This window comes from Chlamydotis macqueenii, chromosome 5 (assembly GCF_036417535.1).
Source record: "Chlamydotis macqueenii isolate bChlMac1 chromosome 5, bChlMac1.mat, whole genome shotgun sequence".
Lineage (NCBI taxonomy): Eukaryota > Metazoa > Chordata > Aves > Otidiformes > Otididae > Chlamydotis > Chlamydotis macqueenii.
This window is the reverse complement of record NC_141560.1, coordinates 35243710-35260449: the sequence shown is the minus strand read 5'-3', so window position 1 is coordinate 35260449 and position 16740 is coordinate 35243710. Positions and strand designations below refer to the sequence as shown.

Here is a 16740-nt window from a genome sequence, read left to right as displayed (position 1 = left end):
GTTTGCTCTATTTCTATAACTTTTGAAACCCTCTGGCAAATTTTAAGATAAAAGTATACGTCAAATGTTTGGGTATGTATGGACTAGCATTTTAGCTTGAATCAGCAGTGCACTTTTGAATAAAATCTACCGGTTGTCTCCTTTGCTTTGTTTGCATTGCAGAGCAACACAGAGCAGTCTCAGAGTATACAAACATCCTTCAGAATTAAATTAAATAAGATGTGCTCTAGGAGTACAGAAGCAGTCTCTACCTATAGCAGGATTTAAATTCTGCAGGACTGAAAGGGAGATAGTTAAAACTTCCCAAAATGTGCATAGTGTGCACACTGAATCCTCAGTACAGGCTGTTGCTGTCTACACATCCATTTCCAAAGACTACACTACTTGCAGTTGTAGACATAGCTAATGTAGTCCTACAAGTTTAATGAAAATTAGAGTGTTGGTAGAAGAGAGACACCAAAACAAGTGCTGTCACTGAAGGAGAGTTTATAACTCATCACCCTCTCTATTCTGAGGTAGCAAATGACTAGCCTGTCACCACATATTGCTCAAGGCCAGCAATAGGATATGCTGCCTCTTGCTTATGTAAAGAGCTAGGAGATAAAAACAGGATTTGAGAATACTGAGAATACAGTTAGCTGAACTTTTTTAAAAAAATATATGTTACAAAGCAGAATGAGTGACTCTAATCAAGATCTGTGTGCAGAGATTATCTAGGGGGAAAATCCACCAGACTCAGGGAAAATATCTGTTCTGTAGAGAGGATCTTTAGAAGTGCATGCTACAATGAAGACAACAGTAGAATTGTACTTGTTTCTCTTCTAGTGTGTGTTTATTCCCTAGTATTTTGTTTGATTTAAATCTGTGTGCAGTCCTGTCTCTCAGCGTACAAATTATTTGAAGACCACTATAGTCAACATACTGGATGAAAAAAGATCACGATAAGCTAAACAGCTCACGACAACACCTGACCAAAAGTGTCATCATCGGGTGGTGAAAGTCAAAGGTTTAGGTTTTTTTTTAAGTAGTGAAGTTACAAAGAGCTATCTCTAAGAAACATGAAAATTAAGCACTTATCCTTTTTTCAAGCCAATTTCCATTGCATAATTCCATATATGAAAGACAGGGAGAGAAAAGTTAGTGGTCTTTGGCAGCTTGCAACAGAGAATGAAGAAACTTGAAGCAAAAGAAAGTAGAAATAAAAAAAAAAAAAGGATATATATAATGTTATTTCAAGTTTTTCTGACCATATTTGTTGAATAGCCTTGTACAAATGAATTTACTGTCTATGTGTATTTTACTGGCTACTCTGCCTTAAGTAGCAGTTACAGAAATACAGATACAAAAAACTGTCCTTAAATGAACTGCCCTGTGCACACAGATGCATGCAAAATTGTAGAGAAGACAAAATGAGTAATCACAAGAAAAAATACACCTTTCTTTAAAATACTGTGAGACTTCTGCATCGATAGGATTACCCTCTCAAATTAAAGTAAATAGCTTCACAGCACATTCTGTAGATAGCTCGGCAGTGCAAAACAAGCAAGTGACCATATCTGGCACCCAGATGTTTCACTTTGCATTTGATAATGAGCCAGCTGCCACACTTCAGGAAGAGAATCTCCCACACGTTTGTTTGAAAGAGTGAAGTTCATCCTTTGCAGATAAGTTTAAGTTCTTGCTGTATCTGAGTACAGTCTAGGGAGAAGACAAAACTGAATAATTATTTTGACTCGTGTTGGTATTATATGGTGCAGAGGGAAAGTTAACATTGTTGTGCTGCACCTGTCCTAATATTCAGTTTTTAGGGGAGGTGGTAGAGGGGGAGAAATCCTAGGTGCTGTAATATTCTGAGAACACTAACAAATTCTATTGGTGAATCTGGAACTGAAGAGGGTAATACAGTTTCTGATTAGACCGCTATTAGTAATATTCATTTCCTGAGCAGAAAAAGCAGATATGAAATCTGGTTGTCTCAGTATGCTGTATGGGATCTGTATTTATATTTAAAAATCAAATAGCAATAATAAAATTGTGCATAGATTTGAGATTATTTTGAAGGCTTCTTCCCTTCATTTTTTTAACACCTTTATAAAGAGATGAGAAATAGTGGAGATGGGCTGTTAGGTAAGGAACATTCTTTAACACTACAGACTTGGAGAAGTAATCTTGGTTTCATATCAATGCACTTCTGTCTTACTTTTCCTATCATTGTTCAGCTGAAATATTACAGCTTGAGAGACAAACTTGTGGCTTTGCTGTTGAAATATTGCAGCTCACTCCACAGTGAGGTGTTTCGATTCTGCTTCTAATGGGAAATGCTGGTTGTAACTGTATGTGAAGACCCTCTGTGGACACTGGTCCCGATTTTTTACAGGGCAACATTTCAGCCACTCAGGAAGTTCCCAGTGTAGAGGCTAGCAGTAGGAATATACTGGAAGACACATAATAGTACTCTTCTCTGCAGCATGTCATCTGCACTGGCTTCCCATGAGCTGCTGAGATCTTTGTTCAAGAGTAAACTGGCAAAATTATGGGGCAACTCAGACAAAAAAATATTTTTGTTACAGAAAATGAGATATAGATAAAATGTAGATGCCTGTGTCCAAAAGAGTGATTCTCCCAAATCCCTCCCTACCTCCATAGTACCTGCATTTTGCCACTAAAATTGTTGGGCATCAGAAGTTCTGCTTCTGTAGTTTGCTGGAAATTGTTCGCTGTCAAATACCCTGATTTCCATCAGGATGCATTCACTAGATGGTTTCCCATGCTGGTATGTTTTCCTTGGGACAAAATCTATGAGATGCAGTAGATCATACCAGATGCACTCTTTGTGGCAACAAAGCGCTGTGTTATTCCACGCAGAACAGCTGCAGGGTTGGCTACTACATTTACCAAGGCAATACTTTAATGCTGCAGCACTGACAGAACTTAGCCTGTATAGCAAAGGGGAGAATTTAACGCTGATCCTTGACATTAAGACTATTTCTAATGCTAATTTAGTACCTTTTTTTTTCCTTACCTAGATTTTAAGCAATTAAATACAATGTCTGAGACTCCACTTATTAAATCAGGGTAGCACTGGTCAACCTGTAGTAGCACGTATGGGGACCTGGTGTGTTTATTGTGCATTTGGAACATTCTTGTGTTCACCAACAATGTAAATTATCTATGCAGACAGCCGCACATTAAGCTTTGAAAATATTAGAGAAACATATTTGATCACACTTAGATGAGAGGGATTAGAATGAATTATGTTAAAAAGCCTAGGTCATATCATCTGACTTTGTAGATTCACCTTCATTATTGTTTTCTTTTTCCTAGAAAAAAACACAGTTATGATACTATTGTACAATGTCAGTCAACCAGTTGAAAAGTGTTTGATTGGTCTTCTCCAACTTTGTGATTTACCCTCCATTGTCAACATATTGGAGTAAAAAATTGGAACTCACCCAGGCTGATGATCAGTCCAATAGTCATTCGAAGTCTATATTATGTTTCTAATCATCCTGGGCTTTCTGCATGGTCTTCCTCTCATGTGAGGGCATAGAAGTTACATAAATGGGTTGCATTGTCTTAGTGCGGTTTACAGTTTGTGGCACATCTTAACTTTAGAGAACAGTGTAATTGTTAATCAGGCACTTCTCTATGCATCTGAAAGACTATATTTTATATGTGTAAGGCAAACTATTCAAAAGCAATTCTAATCTGCAGACTTTAGTGTGCTTAATATTTCTGAATTCCAATTTGTGTTTTAACCATATCATACTGCACAAATAGTTTCACAGTTCCTTTCTCTTTTATATTTTGGAAATACTTCCGGATAAAAATAAATGCTTTGGAATATTTCTTACTTGGATTATGTGAAAAGAGTTTTATTTGGATTTCAACTAAAATATTTTGCAGGATGGAAGTATAGATTATAAAGGTTTAAAAACTGTTTTTCCAAAATTCTATGACTTTTCCACCACACAGAATATTACATGTGTGCATTCTATAACACTATATACTACGCATGAAGTATAGAGGTAGCTGCATATCCATCTCAGAAGCTGGGAAACAATTTTCTTTAAAAGGTATTTTCTTTGTTCTGGAAAATTCAAAACATATGTTTTTGTGAATCTGCCTTGGGCATCTAGGCTGATGTGGGTAGGTTAACGTTAGTGCCAGTCTTCTGCTCATGACTTCTTGCAGGAGCTGAGCTTTCTTAGTCTTCTAAGCCTACATTGTGCCCCTGATGCTTCTTTGTAATGTGTATTTTAATGGGTTTTGTGTTGTAGGATAGTTAAATACTGGAGAAAACCTTTAAATAAGTTTAGAACATATCAGTTTATATGAGGTAAACCAGTGTGATTTGGATATTTTAGGCAGAAGGGATTTGTATTTGACAATTGTTATCATTTTCTAATTGACTAGATTAGTCACAATTTAATTTAAATTTCCCAGTGACAGTCTTCATGTTCCCATGAAATCAAGCCTACATAAAACAATGAAGTACTTCCAAGTCAAATAAAGGTACCTTTGGCAAGCTCTTTTTATTTAAATAACATATTTCTGGTTTACCATTAGGGAGTAGTTAAGGTGATTTCTTCATATTTCGTAGTTTAATTGTCATATTAAGTGGTTTGATACTCCTGAGTATATGTAAGCTCTGTCAGCAGGACTTAAATCCTGATTTAACCAAAATGTATTTAGTAGGAGTGAGGCGATGTATCAGGGTCAGTCTTAAGACTGTTGGTATTTAAGCTGGTTAATAGGAGAGAAATATCTTTTTCATATTCAGCCTCTAGGTTCTATAGTTGTATGTAGATTATACACAATATCCTTTACATTCTCAGCTTTTCTTTGGTTTACATTTTTGCAGTGGTAAAATAGAGTATGTGAAAAATCTGTACGGTAGGGACTCTGTTTTGTACAGTTAGATTCATTTTTAAAAAGTGGGTCTGTTAAAAACCTTTGATACAAGTTTATATTCGAGGCAATGCTCTTAGTATGTGAAATGTAGTTGGCAAGTATTTTTATGTGTGCCTGTTAGTTTGAATGCATGATGCTGATCTGTTTTTTGTCCTAGCTGACGGTTATTATATCCTAATGGGTGCAACCCTGCACTAATGATCCTTGTGTATATAAATTCTTCTTGTTGTGAGCAGACACCATAGGCCACATAAAAATGTTTGCCTCAATTTCCCTGCAAAAAAGGATCTCAGAAACCAGACTTGGCCAAGTAACAGATTTTTTAAAGGTAAAGGAACCCAATAAAATTACCAGCTTTTCACAGCATGAGTCTACTTCCTTTTGGCATATTGTGAGGTGTAGGTGAAATATTCTAACTGAACTGACAGTGTAAGGAAGACAGCTAACTAGAAAGCAAGATAAAAGTAAAAACCACCAATGATGATTGATATTGTAATAGCTATTAATTGTTTTGGAGCCTCTTTTGTAGATTTATGATACTTCATCCATATTACTTACACTTATGTGTGTCTTGATATAATGAGATTTAATGCAGTAAAGTGTCACGGTTAAAGTCACTGTATCAGGAAGAGCATTTTGAGAAACTTATCAAGGTTTTTATAGATTTTAGGAATGTTAATATACATGTAATTAAAACTGGGGTTTGTTTTTCACAGAAAAATTCAAAAGCTTTTGTTCCTTGTAACGCTAAGTAAAACGTAAAATAGTTTCTTTGATCTAGTGTAATTGGGGTTTTTCAGCTGCCTCAACTCAAGTTAAGTTACACAATATAGTGCGAATATATTGCACATGCCGTATTTTAAGAATATGAAGAACACTAAGACATGTGTGAATTTGGGGATTTCTTCCAGCTTTTCAAAATCAATGCCTGTTTTTCAAAAAATGGACCGATCTTCATAATTTTATGTGGTTTTGTTTTTGTCTTCTGCTCCAAATGTGTATGACATTAAGTTAGATCAGTTTGAATGAAAAAAGATACAGGGACAAACATAAAGACATTAAAATATATTAAGATGAAATAAAGGAGTCTGTGTGGATTTTGGTAGTACTTGAGACTTTTTGGGAGTGCGTCTCTACATACATTAACAACCTAAGATGTCCAGCTATCATGAACTGAGTAATATGGCTAGATTTTTAACTGCAACCTGTCTGCATGGACATTGCCAGTAATAGCAGGACAGGTTGCATAGCAAGTAAATCAGAAAAATATTTCCTTGGTACTTTTATACTTTTCCAAAAGAAAAAAAATAATTCATATTAATGTATCTTAACAGTGATTATTACTAATTCACTTAAAAATATGTTCATTTGTCAGATTGTATTTTATTAGTTTAATCTCAAACATTTTTTTGCTTTATCATGTCACTACAAAACAATGCTGATTTGTTAGAACTGCTGTGGAGTACAGAAACATGAATAAGAAAATATAGCATTAAAGACCACTTTGTGATTTTGAGGCCTTTTTTGTGACAAATCTCTGACTGAAAATGCCAGTTAGATGTACAAATCTTGATATTCTTATTAAAATGTTCTTTTTTTCCAACTACTTCATTTCATTGTAGTGGATCTGTACCTAAAAAAAATATACCATTAGTTACATGTTTTCTGTTTCTAGTACAAGTTCAAATTACGTCCAATAAGTTGCTTTTATAGATAACTCTAGACAAATAAATTTCTCCTTGTAAGCAGATTTCAGAATATTCCAAAATAGGATGAAAGCGAAATCAGAAGGGGAAGTTTTTGAACTAGATATGTGTAGTGAAAGGTCTGTGAAACCAATTTTCCAATCTCTTAGGTTCTTTTGAAGTGTCATTGGGTAATATAGAAGATAATGCAACTCATTGAACTGTATTGCAAGAGCCAACAGATGATCTCACAGATTCAATCCCTAATGATTTTTCTTTAAACAAAAATTTTTGTCAAGCTCAGAGCTATTGCTTTTTTTCGTAGATACTGTCTTCTTCCGTATAATTCTTTACTTCTGACCAAGGTGTAATGTCAACAGATGGAATCATAATTGACAGGCAAAATTTTAAAGCATTCTAAATGTCATTGGACCTTTTAATAAAATTAATTAGCCTGCCACAGAGAAAATTTACTAGCCTGCTGGTTAATTTCACAATGTAAAATCATGGGGTAGGTGGAAGAGCAGGCGAAAGCTTATTACTTTTAAATAATTATTTAAAGATGTGTGCCTTGCTCCTTTCAAACATGGATTGCAAATGCAATCCATGCATCCAGCTTTTAAAATCTTCTAAATTCACAAGCAGTCAAGTTTCCTTTGAAGAAATACAATACGGCTGAAATTAAAAGTTATCGGTACTAGCTAATGATGAGTCACTGGTTATGTGGAAAATTGGTAGAGGCATTAAGCTTGGTTCTTTTGGGATTACTGTTCCCAGTAACGTTTAGACATAAGTCAGGAGTTCAGAAACTGTGCCCAGTCCCATTCTGAATCTTGATGAAATGCTGGTTTCAGAAAAATTAAACATCCAAAGTTATATCTGTTCCACTGTGCCTCTCTTAGCTTACTGGAATTTAACATTAGAGAACACTAGAAAGCACCATGAACCAATCCTATTTAGTTTTCAGAAGAGTCTCAATACATTGCCTAAATTGTAATGGGATTTGCAAATGTTGGAAACACCTAATACCATATAATCCAAACATAGTAGCGTTTGGACCTAAGATAGGAAACATTTTGAGACTTTTCATTTTTGGTAATGAGGCATAATTAATAATTGGAGAATATACTTAAGGTGTCTCTGTATGATGTTTAAAAGTATTTATCTGGAAATTGTCATGTGAGTAGTTTTCTTAGCAGATAAAGCTAACTCGAATGTGAGCTGCTTTATGAAGGTACCTTACAGATCTGGAACACAGTCTTTGCCTACCCAACTACTTCCCAGTATTGCTTGTCCCAAAACAAGCAGATCTCCCTGTTTCTGTATCTCCCTGATCTCCCATGCACACAGGGAGACCTATATACCCTAACTCCCATGAAATCTGCGCTTTTCATTGTCTGGTATCAGTTGTTCTTACGTTCTCCTGCTTGGAGAGTAGAACTCTCTCCTGAAAGTAGAACTCCTTTCTCCTGAGACAGTTTATAGTAAGTTCTTGTGTCAGTGCTATAACTTGAAGTCAGAACAAAAATAAAATGCTGAAAATAATTAAATATTAACTGGATACAAATATGTCCTTTAGCTAGGTCAGATCTCTTTAGTACATTTCTCAGGAAACAGAATAGAACTCTGAAGTCTGTTTTCTAGCATGTAATTTGTGATTGTCTTCTGTACAGCTATACTGTGTGTTGATGACTCCGTAGTAGATCTGGAAACACTGGAAGCACTGTATGAAAATGTAAGTAAGCTGGGGTAAAGCTGTGGTTAATCACCATGGTATTTCAGACACAGAAAAGTTTTATTTTATGTTGTCATTTTAGACTAGAGATGTTACATAGAAAAAGTCTTTAGGGAATTTAACAGTAATAAAGTAAGTAACAAAAAAATACCCATTGACGTGCTTATTTCTCTGACTGGCTTAGTTCTTAAATGTCAGAAATTAAAGCAGTGGAGTGCCTTTGGAATCAGGTTAAAATGTAACCAAAGGTGTAACATCGAGCAGTGTTTTGTCCTGAACTGCATGAAAAATACTGTCCTTACTTAAGGCTTATTTTGTGCTAACGTGCTGAATTTCTGTATTCAAGACGTAAGTGGCTAAAACAGTTAAATCAGGCCAGTGCATTGGTGTCCTTACTGAATTTGTTCTGTAGACTGAGTGCGTAGCATTCATGAACTGTGTAACTCCAAAGTTGCATGGAAGAATACATTTACGCTTGTCTGTAGAGATATCAGAGCTACCTCTCCGACCTAAACTGTGTGTAGCGTCCTACAGCAATATTTGCAGTGCTGCCCTCTACAAGGATGCTCTGTTTTGTGGCCATTGGTAGGAAACGGCACTGCAAGGCACTGAAGGAATTTATCATGGATATTTATGCCTCACTCTTTTGCATAGTTTAAGTGTTTCCCAATTAAAAAAATGTAATTGTTACTTGCACACAGATAAATTAGTAATTTCTTTATTAGTTATTAATTACTTTATATTAATTCACACAGAGAGCACAAAAGGATGAACTGGAGAAAATTAAGCAATATTATGAGACTTCAAAAGAGGAGGAACTGAAGCTTCTGGATAAACCAGAACAGTAAGATTGCTCTTTTTTGGTAATATTTTATTGTTACATTATATAGTACTTTGCTGATATGTTAAAAGGGACCTTGATACAGAATTTTTGGTTGCTAATTTTTAACTTTTTTGTGTATTTCAAGGCATGATGTAAACTTTGCCTTTATCACGTAACTTTTTTCAGTCATGATGGATTTTACTGCATCAACTTGGACCACCAGAACTGAATGTGTAGCCTTGAATAAATAAAAATTTCTGTTCCCATTCTCACATTTGCAAAAGGCTTATCCTTCCCTTATTATTGTGTCAGAAAGCAGGGCCAGCCTGATTTTGGTTGTTGATTATTTGAAAGAGCTGCACAAACGGGGTTTTGGTGTGTCCTGTGACAAAGACACCACGTACACTGTGGTCATGCCGACTGAAGACCTACAAGGCCGATTCCACAGTTCATCTACTGTGACTGTTGTGGACAGTGACAACTGTTAGGATGAAAAGCTTCTTAAGTGTTACTCCTTCTGTTGTAATAAGCCTTAAACCAATGTGAAAATCACAAGAATGTGTGAGCAGAATGGTAATCCTGAATTTTATTTTAGTGTATACTTTTGATTTTAGATTCCTGCCTACCAGTGGTGTTTGTCTTCTGCTACCTTGCTCCTTTTCCCTTTGTACTTCCATCTTCTTCTAATCTTTGTGCAGTTTTTTGCACCGAGGCCTCTCTCTGCCATCTTGCTTCCTTTTCCTTCTTGTCTGTTTTTGTCTTTTCTGCTGTCTTTGGTGTAAGAAAAGGTAGAGGGAGGAAGAACTGAAGCAGCAGTGATAGTACATGATTGGTTGATGTCAGAAATATTACATTTTCATACCTTTTTTTCCCATTAAAATGTCAGTGGTGAAGAGCAGAATTTTTTTTCTCTTTTTCCTAACACAAGGCAGCTAACCACTAATTTGTGAGTGTCCACTAGGGAAAAGGTTAACACTGGGAGATGGGGCTATCACGCTTACTCTTGATGGCTGTCATTCTTGAGTAAGATTTAAGAAAACAAATATCTGTAAAGTATATATACTAGCTTGTTCTTGCATCCCATATCCATGGCTTTCATTGCATTGGCTTAGGGCTTAAGAACACATTGTGTGACTAGTTGATGTTTTCCAGAGCTTGATTCTTTGGCAATCTGTTTGCTCATGTCTTGAGTGAAATAAATATTAATGCATTTTTTGTTCTGGAGAATACGAATCTTGTAGAGCTCTAGAGTTGTAAAAGGTTGTCTGTTTTTGTGAATTATAATGCAGAGGGGTTGATCTTAATTAAACACGAAGTTAGATTTATGCTATCATTGTTCCATACTTAAAAGTAAACAACTGTAAATAAAGCAGTCACACCTGATCAGAGTGAAATAGTAGTGTCAAAGACAAAAGCTACTTTGTATCAATTATTAGTTTTTGTGCTCTCTCTGCAAGTCTTAATTATCCTATGTTTACCCTGTCATTAAACTATGTAGGTTAAGAAAACTGGCTTTTTAAAGTGTTACCTCAAGGGGGAAATAACTTGCTGATGATGCACTTACGTAAATTTTATTGGACCTTCAAAATAATCTCCTTCTGAAAACTCAGTAGATGAGATGCTGCTGATTTTGTTGTCTAAGTCAGCTTCCAAGTCAACCTAAATGCAGAAGAGGAGATTTGTTGGAATTGTACTAGGTGTATTAACTCTATAAAAGGTTAAATACAGAAAGGTGCTAAATTTCTATGTATGATTAAAAATATTTGCTATAGGGCATAAGCTATAAAAGGTTAAATACAGAAAGGTGCTAAATTTCTATGTATGATTAAAAATATTTGCTACAGGGCATAAGCCTCGTGTATTTTCTTTAATGAGGATCAGAACAAAAGTGCAAACTAAACCATTTATCAAATGGCTGCAAATACTAGCGGTAGGCGTTCATATAATGAAACAGTTGATGTGAATTCACTGAAGTCTAAAGGAAACCCTTGTGATTTTTAAATGCTTGGATTACCAGACAAATAGAAAGCTTTAGTAGTATCACTGATGCTCTTCTGCACGTGAGATTTTGATTTGTCTTGCTGGTGTGTTAAGTTTGCTATTGTTGGCACAAGCTGTAAGTATTGGCCGCAACAGACAATGCCCCCCTAAATTATGATTCATGATAATAAGTGTTAAAATGCTAATACTCATTTACACAGAAAATATTTATAAGCACAATTGGCCACAATTTGGGGCTTTACTAGCAGGATATAGATGCTTTAGCTAGTTTCCAAGAAGACCCTTTTAGTTGTAATATAATCTCTGTGAAGTCCTCTCTACTGTGAAAGAAATACTAATGAAGGAAATAATAGCAAAATATTGTACTGAGCTTTTCTGTTTTGTATGTAGAATTCAGGAACTAGTGAGCAATTGATAATTGCTGTCGAAGTAGTGCCATTTGCTTCTCTTTGAAGACCAGTTTCCTTTGACTTGAGTTTAAATCTTGCTGGCTTACTTAGAAGCTTGCAGGATTAGATACACCTTCTTGCCCCAAAGTTATTTCTAAATTTTATATTCTTTGAATATAGATAAATGTGAACTGATAAATAGTTTGCCTCCGTAGAATCAGCCTTCTTTGTCTATCTTCTAGAAGGATGTTCTGTTACGTTAACAACATGGCAATATGCCTGGCTTGAAAGTACTCTCAAGCCTTTTAATACAAAATTCTAGTAGGATAAAAGAATTCTCAAGTAAATACATTTTTTATTTACAGTTTCTTCAGTAGAGGAGTAAAATGGACCTCACAGGGATGAACAGCAAATTCTCTGTTTACTTTAGGCCACAAGAAGCGTAGCAATGAGAAACCCATCAAAAAGCTATGTCACGGTCATGTCATCGCTACTTTAAGTCAAAATCATACTTTTCTCAGACTAAAATTGCAAAAATAAGTGAACTAAGAATGTTCTTTACTCACCAGAAGTTTTGTCTACCTGAATTGGTAGTTTATCTTCTACCACCACAGATTCATGCCATGACTTTGTGTTTAGTAACCCCATTTGTAGTCACTAAGATTCCTTTTTTTTTGTGACAGATTTCAATTGTAAGTGTTCTGTCTGGATATTTACACTGAACACTTTGAATTCCAAAATCTGGAGACTTTTCCTTTTTATGCTGATGCTCTTTTAACTCTTGGCAGAATTGCGTTGTATTCCGATAACCAGCAGTGTAGGAGATAGTTCCCTTTTCAAGGGAAGGCAAGAATATATGTCATTTGACTTTTAAATTTTTAAATTTAAACTTTTAAAATGTATGGCAGAACTTTAGTGAAGCAGTTTGGGTTTTTCTTTCTTTTGTTTCTCTCACACAAAGTATCCTCTTTTTTTTTCCTGGCAATACCATTCATTCCCAATAGGAAGCATTTTTATTAATACCAGCTTGGCATTTCTTTTTTTCCCCACTGCTTAAGTGTAAGAGCCAAGCCGGGCCTCCCCAGTCCTTCTCACACAAGAGATTTTTTCATCAAGCAAGAAAGAAAAAGAAGGAAAAAAATGATATTCCAATTAAAACGTATTTCACACCCACTACAGGTGGATTTTCCTGATTTTTTAGACAGTATCTATATATTCAGCAAAATATTGCACGCATGAGAAATTTATAAAGGGGATTTGAAGATACTGATATTATTTATTATGAAAAAGAAATAATTTGGAGAAATAAGATGTATTGGCTTAAATTATTAAAATAAATTTAATAGGAATTCAAACTAATAATGCTTCACAAAATTTCCATACTTCAGTGAGGTAGAAAAATCTTTATGGCATCGCGCTAAGGAGGAATCTGGGGATATTGGTAGACAGGAGATTAGTAGAATGTTTCTAAAGTTATGTTGGAGCAAAAGACAGCTTGTTTCTGAATTTCAAGAAAGCATGTGTATCACTGAAATCCTAGACTCAAAACCCACGAAGCAAATGATGCAAATCCTGTTATTGTAAGAAATGCTAAAGCTTCTTGTGTTATTTAGCCAAGCTCTTACATTTTAAATTGAAGAAGAGAAAAGGGAGGAATCACTCGTGCCTCTGGGATGCTTTCATTTTGTGGTATCTGAATTGGAGTTCTTGAATATGTTCCTATTTATTTTTATTTACCAAAGAGTTAAAGGAAGAAAGCTGGAATAAATGCACAAGGAAAGTGAATAAATGTATAAGGACAGATAAAGAACAGATAAAATTAGTAACTTTCCTGCACAGTGACTGAAAAGAGGATGTAATCTGCAAGTATTTTAGAGCTAAATACACGGCTAGGTGTATTACCATAAAACATGCTGCTATATAATTGGAAGTGTGGTGCAAATTAGTAAAAGAAAATTGAGGCTGAGCATCAGAAGAAATTTTGTAGCAGATGTTTTATATTATGAAATAACCTTGTAGGAATATATTGAGTTCTGTATTGCTGGGCACATTTTTAAGGGAAGCAAAAACACATGAGTAAAAACAGTAAATAGATAGAATAGATAATATTTCTCTAGCTCTTTTTTTTGTTTGTTTTTTAAGTCCTATGATCTAGGTTTGTGATTCTTCCATTTATTACCATGCAGCTGTGATAGTGAGTTAATGGATTAATGTAATAATGATTAATGTCCTGCATCAGGAATATAAAAATTATAAATTCTGTCAGATTTTATTCAAAGTAGGAAAGATTGCATGTATATTTCATGATACTACAGCTTTGATCCATTATGTACCCTACAGGTAAGAAATATAAAGATTCATTAATATTCTTGTTTTTCCACAGATTTTTATATGAGTTATCTCAGATCCCCAACTTCACAGAACGAGCTCAGTGTATTATCTTCCAGTCAGTTTTCTCTGAAGGGATAACATCAGTGCACCGGAAAGTTGATATCATAACTCGTGTTTCCAAGGTAAGTCCTAATGAAAGCTAAAGAAAGCCATAGATATGTTTTACAGTATTTATGCTTCTTTTTTCCCATAAGTGATGAACTTTAAGCTTGATTATTAGCTTTTCAGGAAAATAAAAAGATATTAAATTTTTTAGCTGCTTATAAGAATGAAAGGAGGAGGAAAGAGGGAAGGTGAGTTGTGTGTGATGTATGCTCTACATGGGAGAATTTATTTTTATTTGAATGGCACATTTTTATGACATCTCACATTACATAGAGTAATAGATAATCTCCATAAAATAGAATTAAATATCAGACTAGCTTAGTACAGGGCCTTGCAAACTTACTTTTTTTGCATATCACTATTGAGGCCGTCAGCAATAGATGCCTATCACGTTAATCAGATTACTTTCCCCGATATCTGTACATTTCTGGTAACCCTGACACAGCAGGTTTTTTTAGTACCTGACAAGGCTTTACCTAAGATTTCTCTGCTATAAATGACTAAAGACAAGTTTTAGAAATTATAACAAATGAAACATGACAACTAGAATGAGATAAAAATTAAAAGAGAAATTAAATATTGACCTAAATGTATAACATCCTGGCAAGGAGTGATTTTTTTTTTTTTTTCTCCAAAATTGAAAATTAGCTTTTAATTAGCTTTGATGCCACAAAGTACCCATGTTCTACCCCTTTGAATTTCTTTGCATATTTTAACAATAAAAATAGTTACTTAGTGTTTCCTTTCCAAAGGAGACATAAATAAGGCATCACTTTTTTATAAGATAGGGAAAGTGGTATTGCCCTCAGTTGACTTATGAGGAGCTCACACTACAATTGATTTATCCAATGCGTAGTGTAAGGCTACATAGTTAAGTGTTAGGCCTGTGGCCTCAGATTCTTGATTGAGAAGATAGATGTCTTTAGATATAAATTAAAATAATTAATTAGTTCTCCACTGTGTTTCTAGATTTCTTTTTTGTTTTGAGGCATAGTAATTTAGTCCTTAGCCCAGGTACATCTGTATTAAGTATGGACCTAGAAATGTGAATTTCCAGAGCACCAAAATCAATGAGAAGCAGGCTGAATATGACTGTCCTAGTCTAAGCTAGTGGCAGCAAAAATGGCCTATCTCCATTTGGTTGTGCATTATGCAAACTCTGTAAGATTTTTAAAGGCTACTAAGAATGCTTAGTAATCTTCTTCCATTAATCTTTTTGTCATGTACATAGTATATGATGCCATATGATTTGCTTCATATGGGTTAACTTAAACATATTATCTTAGGTAGATACAGTCTAATAAATGCTTCTCTTGTGTTTGATTCCTATACCAGTTTTAGCTTCCTTTCTCTGCGGGGATAAAAGCACACAAGAAACAAAACCTCTAGCAAGAATAAAATTTAAAAAGCTTTTTTATATTAGCGACTAGAATTTTTATGCCAACAGAAGTTACAGACCAGTATCTATTTTCCAGGCTTTGCTGAACATGACAAGTGTAAAGGAAATTTTAGGTTTGATTCTGGCTTTTGGAAATTATATGAATGGCGGGAATAGGACCCGAGGTCAAGCTGACGGATTTGGTTTGGAAATACTTCCCAAACTAAAGGATGTCAAAAGCAGAGTAAGTACTCATTTTTAATTAAAGATAATTTTTCTCAAGTGGTCTTTTTTTGTTCCATAGTCTGTAAAAAGTTAATCTTTTCTTATTTCTTACCATTCTTGCTTGAAAGAACAAGGTACTTTGTACCATTTTCTTGCTTTCTTCTCCCAGCTTTTCACCTCCTTCTCCTGCACATGTACATATTTCTATAATCACCATTTTATCCTGTTCAGTACTACTGGGATAATTAGCATATGTGAGAACTTCCATGTATCTCTTTTACTAGGAGGGTGTGCTAGTTTTAGCTGGGATAGACTTAATTTTCTTCATGGCAGCTAGTATGGGGCTATGTTTTGGATTTGTGCTGAAAACAGTGTTGATAATGCAGGGGTGTTTTAGTTACTGCTGAGCAGTGCTTACACAGAGTCAAGGCCTTTTCTGCTTCTCACATCACCCCATCAGTTAGTAGGCTGGGGGTACACAAGAAGTTAGGAGAGGACACAGCTGTGACAGCTGACCCCAACTGACCAAAGGGATGTTCCATGCCATGTGGCATCATGCTCAGCATGTAAAGCTGAGGGAAGAAAAAGGAAGGGAGGGACATTCGGAGTTATGGCATTTTGTCTTCCTGAGTAACCATTATGCGTGACAGAGCCCTGCTTTCCTGGAGATGGCTGAAGACCTGCCTGCCCATGGGAAGTAGTGAATGAATTCCTTGTTTTACTTTGCTTGCATACGTGGCTTTTGTGTTATCTATTAAACTGTCTTTATTTCACCCCACAAGTTTTCTCATTTTTACACTTCTGATTCTCTCCCCTGTCCCACTGGGGAAAGTGAGCGAGTGGCTGTGTGGTGCTTAGTTGACAGCTGAGGTTAAACCACAACATAGGGACTTAATTACAGTAGGTTAGGGAGAAGTGAGAAAGCGCAGACTGCTAAAGTCTTCTCCAGTAAATGTCTCAGTACTTTTTTCTTGCTCTTAAATTAAGGTAGCTCTATGTGAGTAAAAATGTTTTAAAAATCAAGTTTAAAACCAAAATAACAGTAAAGGTTCAGTGTAGCATTTATACCAAGAAATTATATGTAAAGGATATAA

The 16740-nt window shown here is 35.2% G+C and overlaps 1 protein-coding gene across 4 annotated transcripts in view; it reads left to right on the top strand.

Moving 5' to 3' along the window:
• The window catches only part of FMN1 (formin 1), a 178999-nt gene that overhangs the window by 105819 nt on the left and 56440 nt on the right, over positions 1-16740 (top strand). For all 4 annotated transcript variants that reach the window (XM_086748668.1, XM_086748667.1, XM_086748670.1 and 1 more), the window contains 4 exons: positions 8273-8334; positions 9090-9178; positions 13931-14060; positions 15519-15665. In XM_086748668.1, the coding sequence (XP_086604794.1) occupies positions 8273-8334; positions 9090-9178; positions 13931-14060; positions 15519-15665 (428 nt within the window). The remainder of the gene's footprint in view (positions 1-8272; positions 8335-9089; positions 9179-13930; positions 14061-15518; positions 15666-16740) is intronic.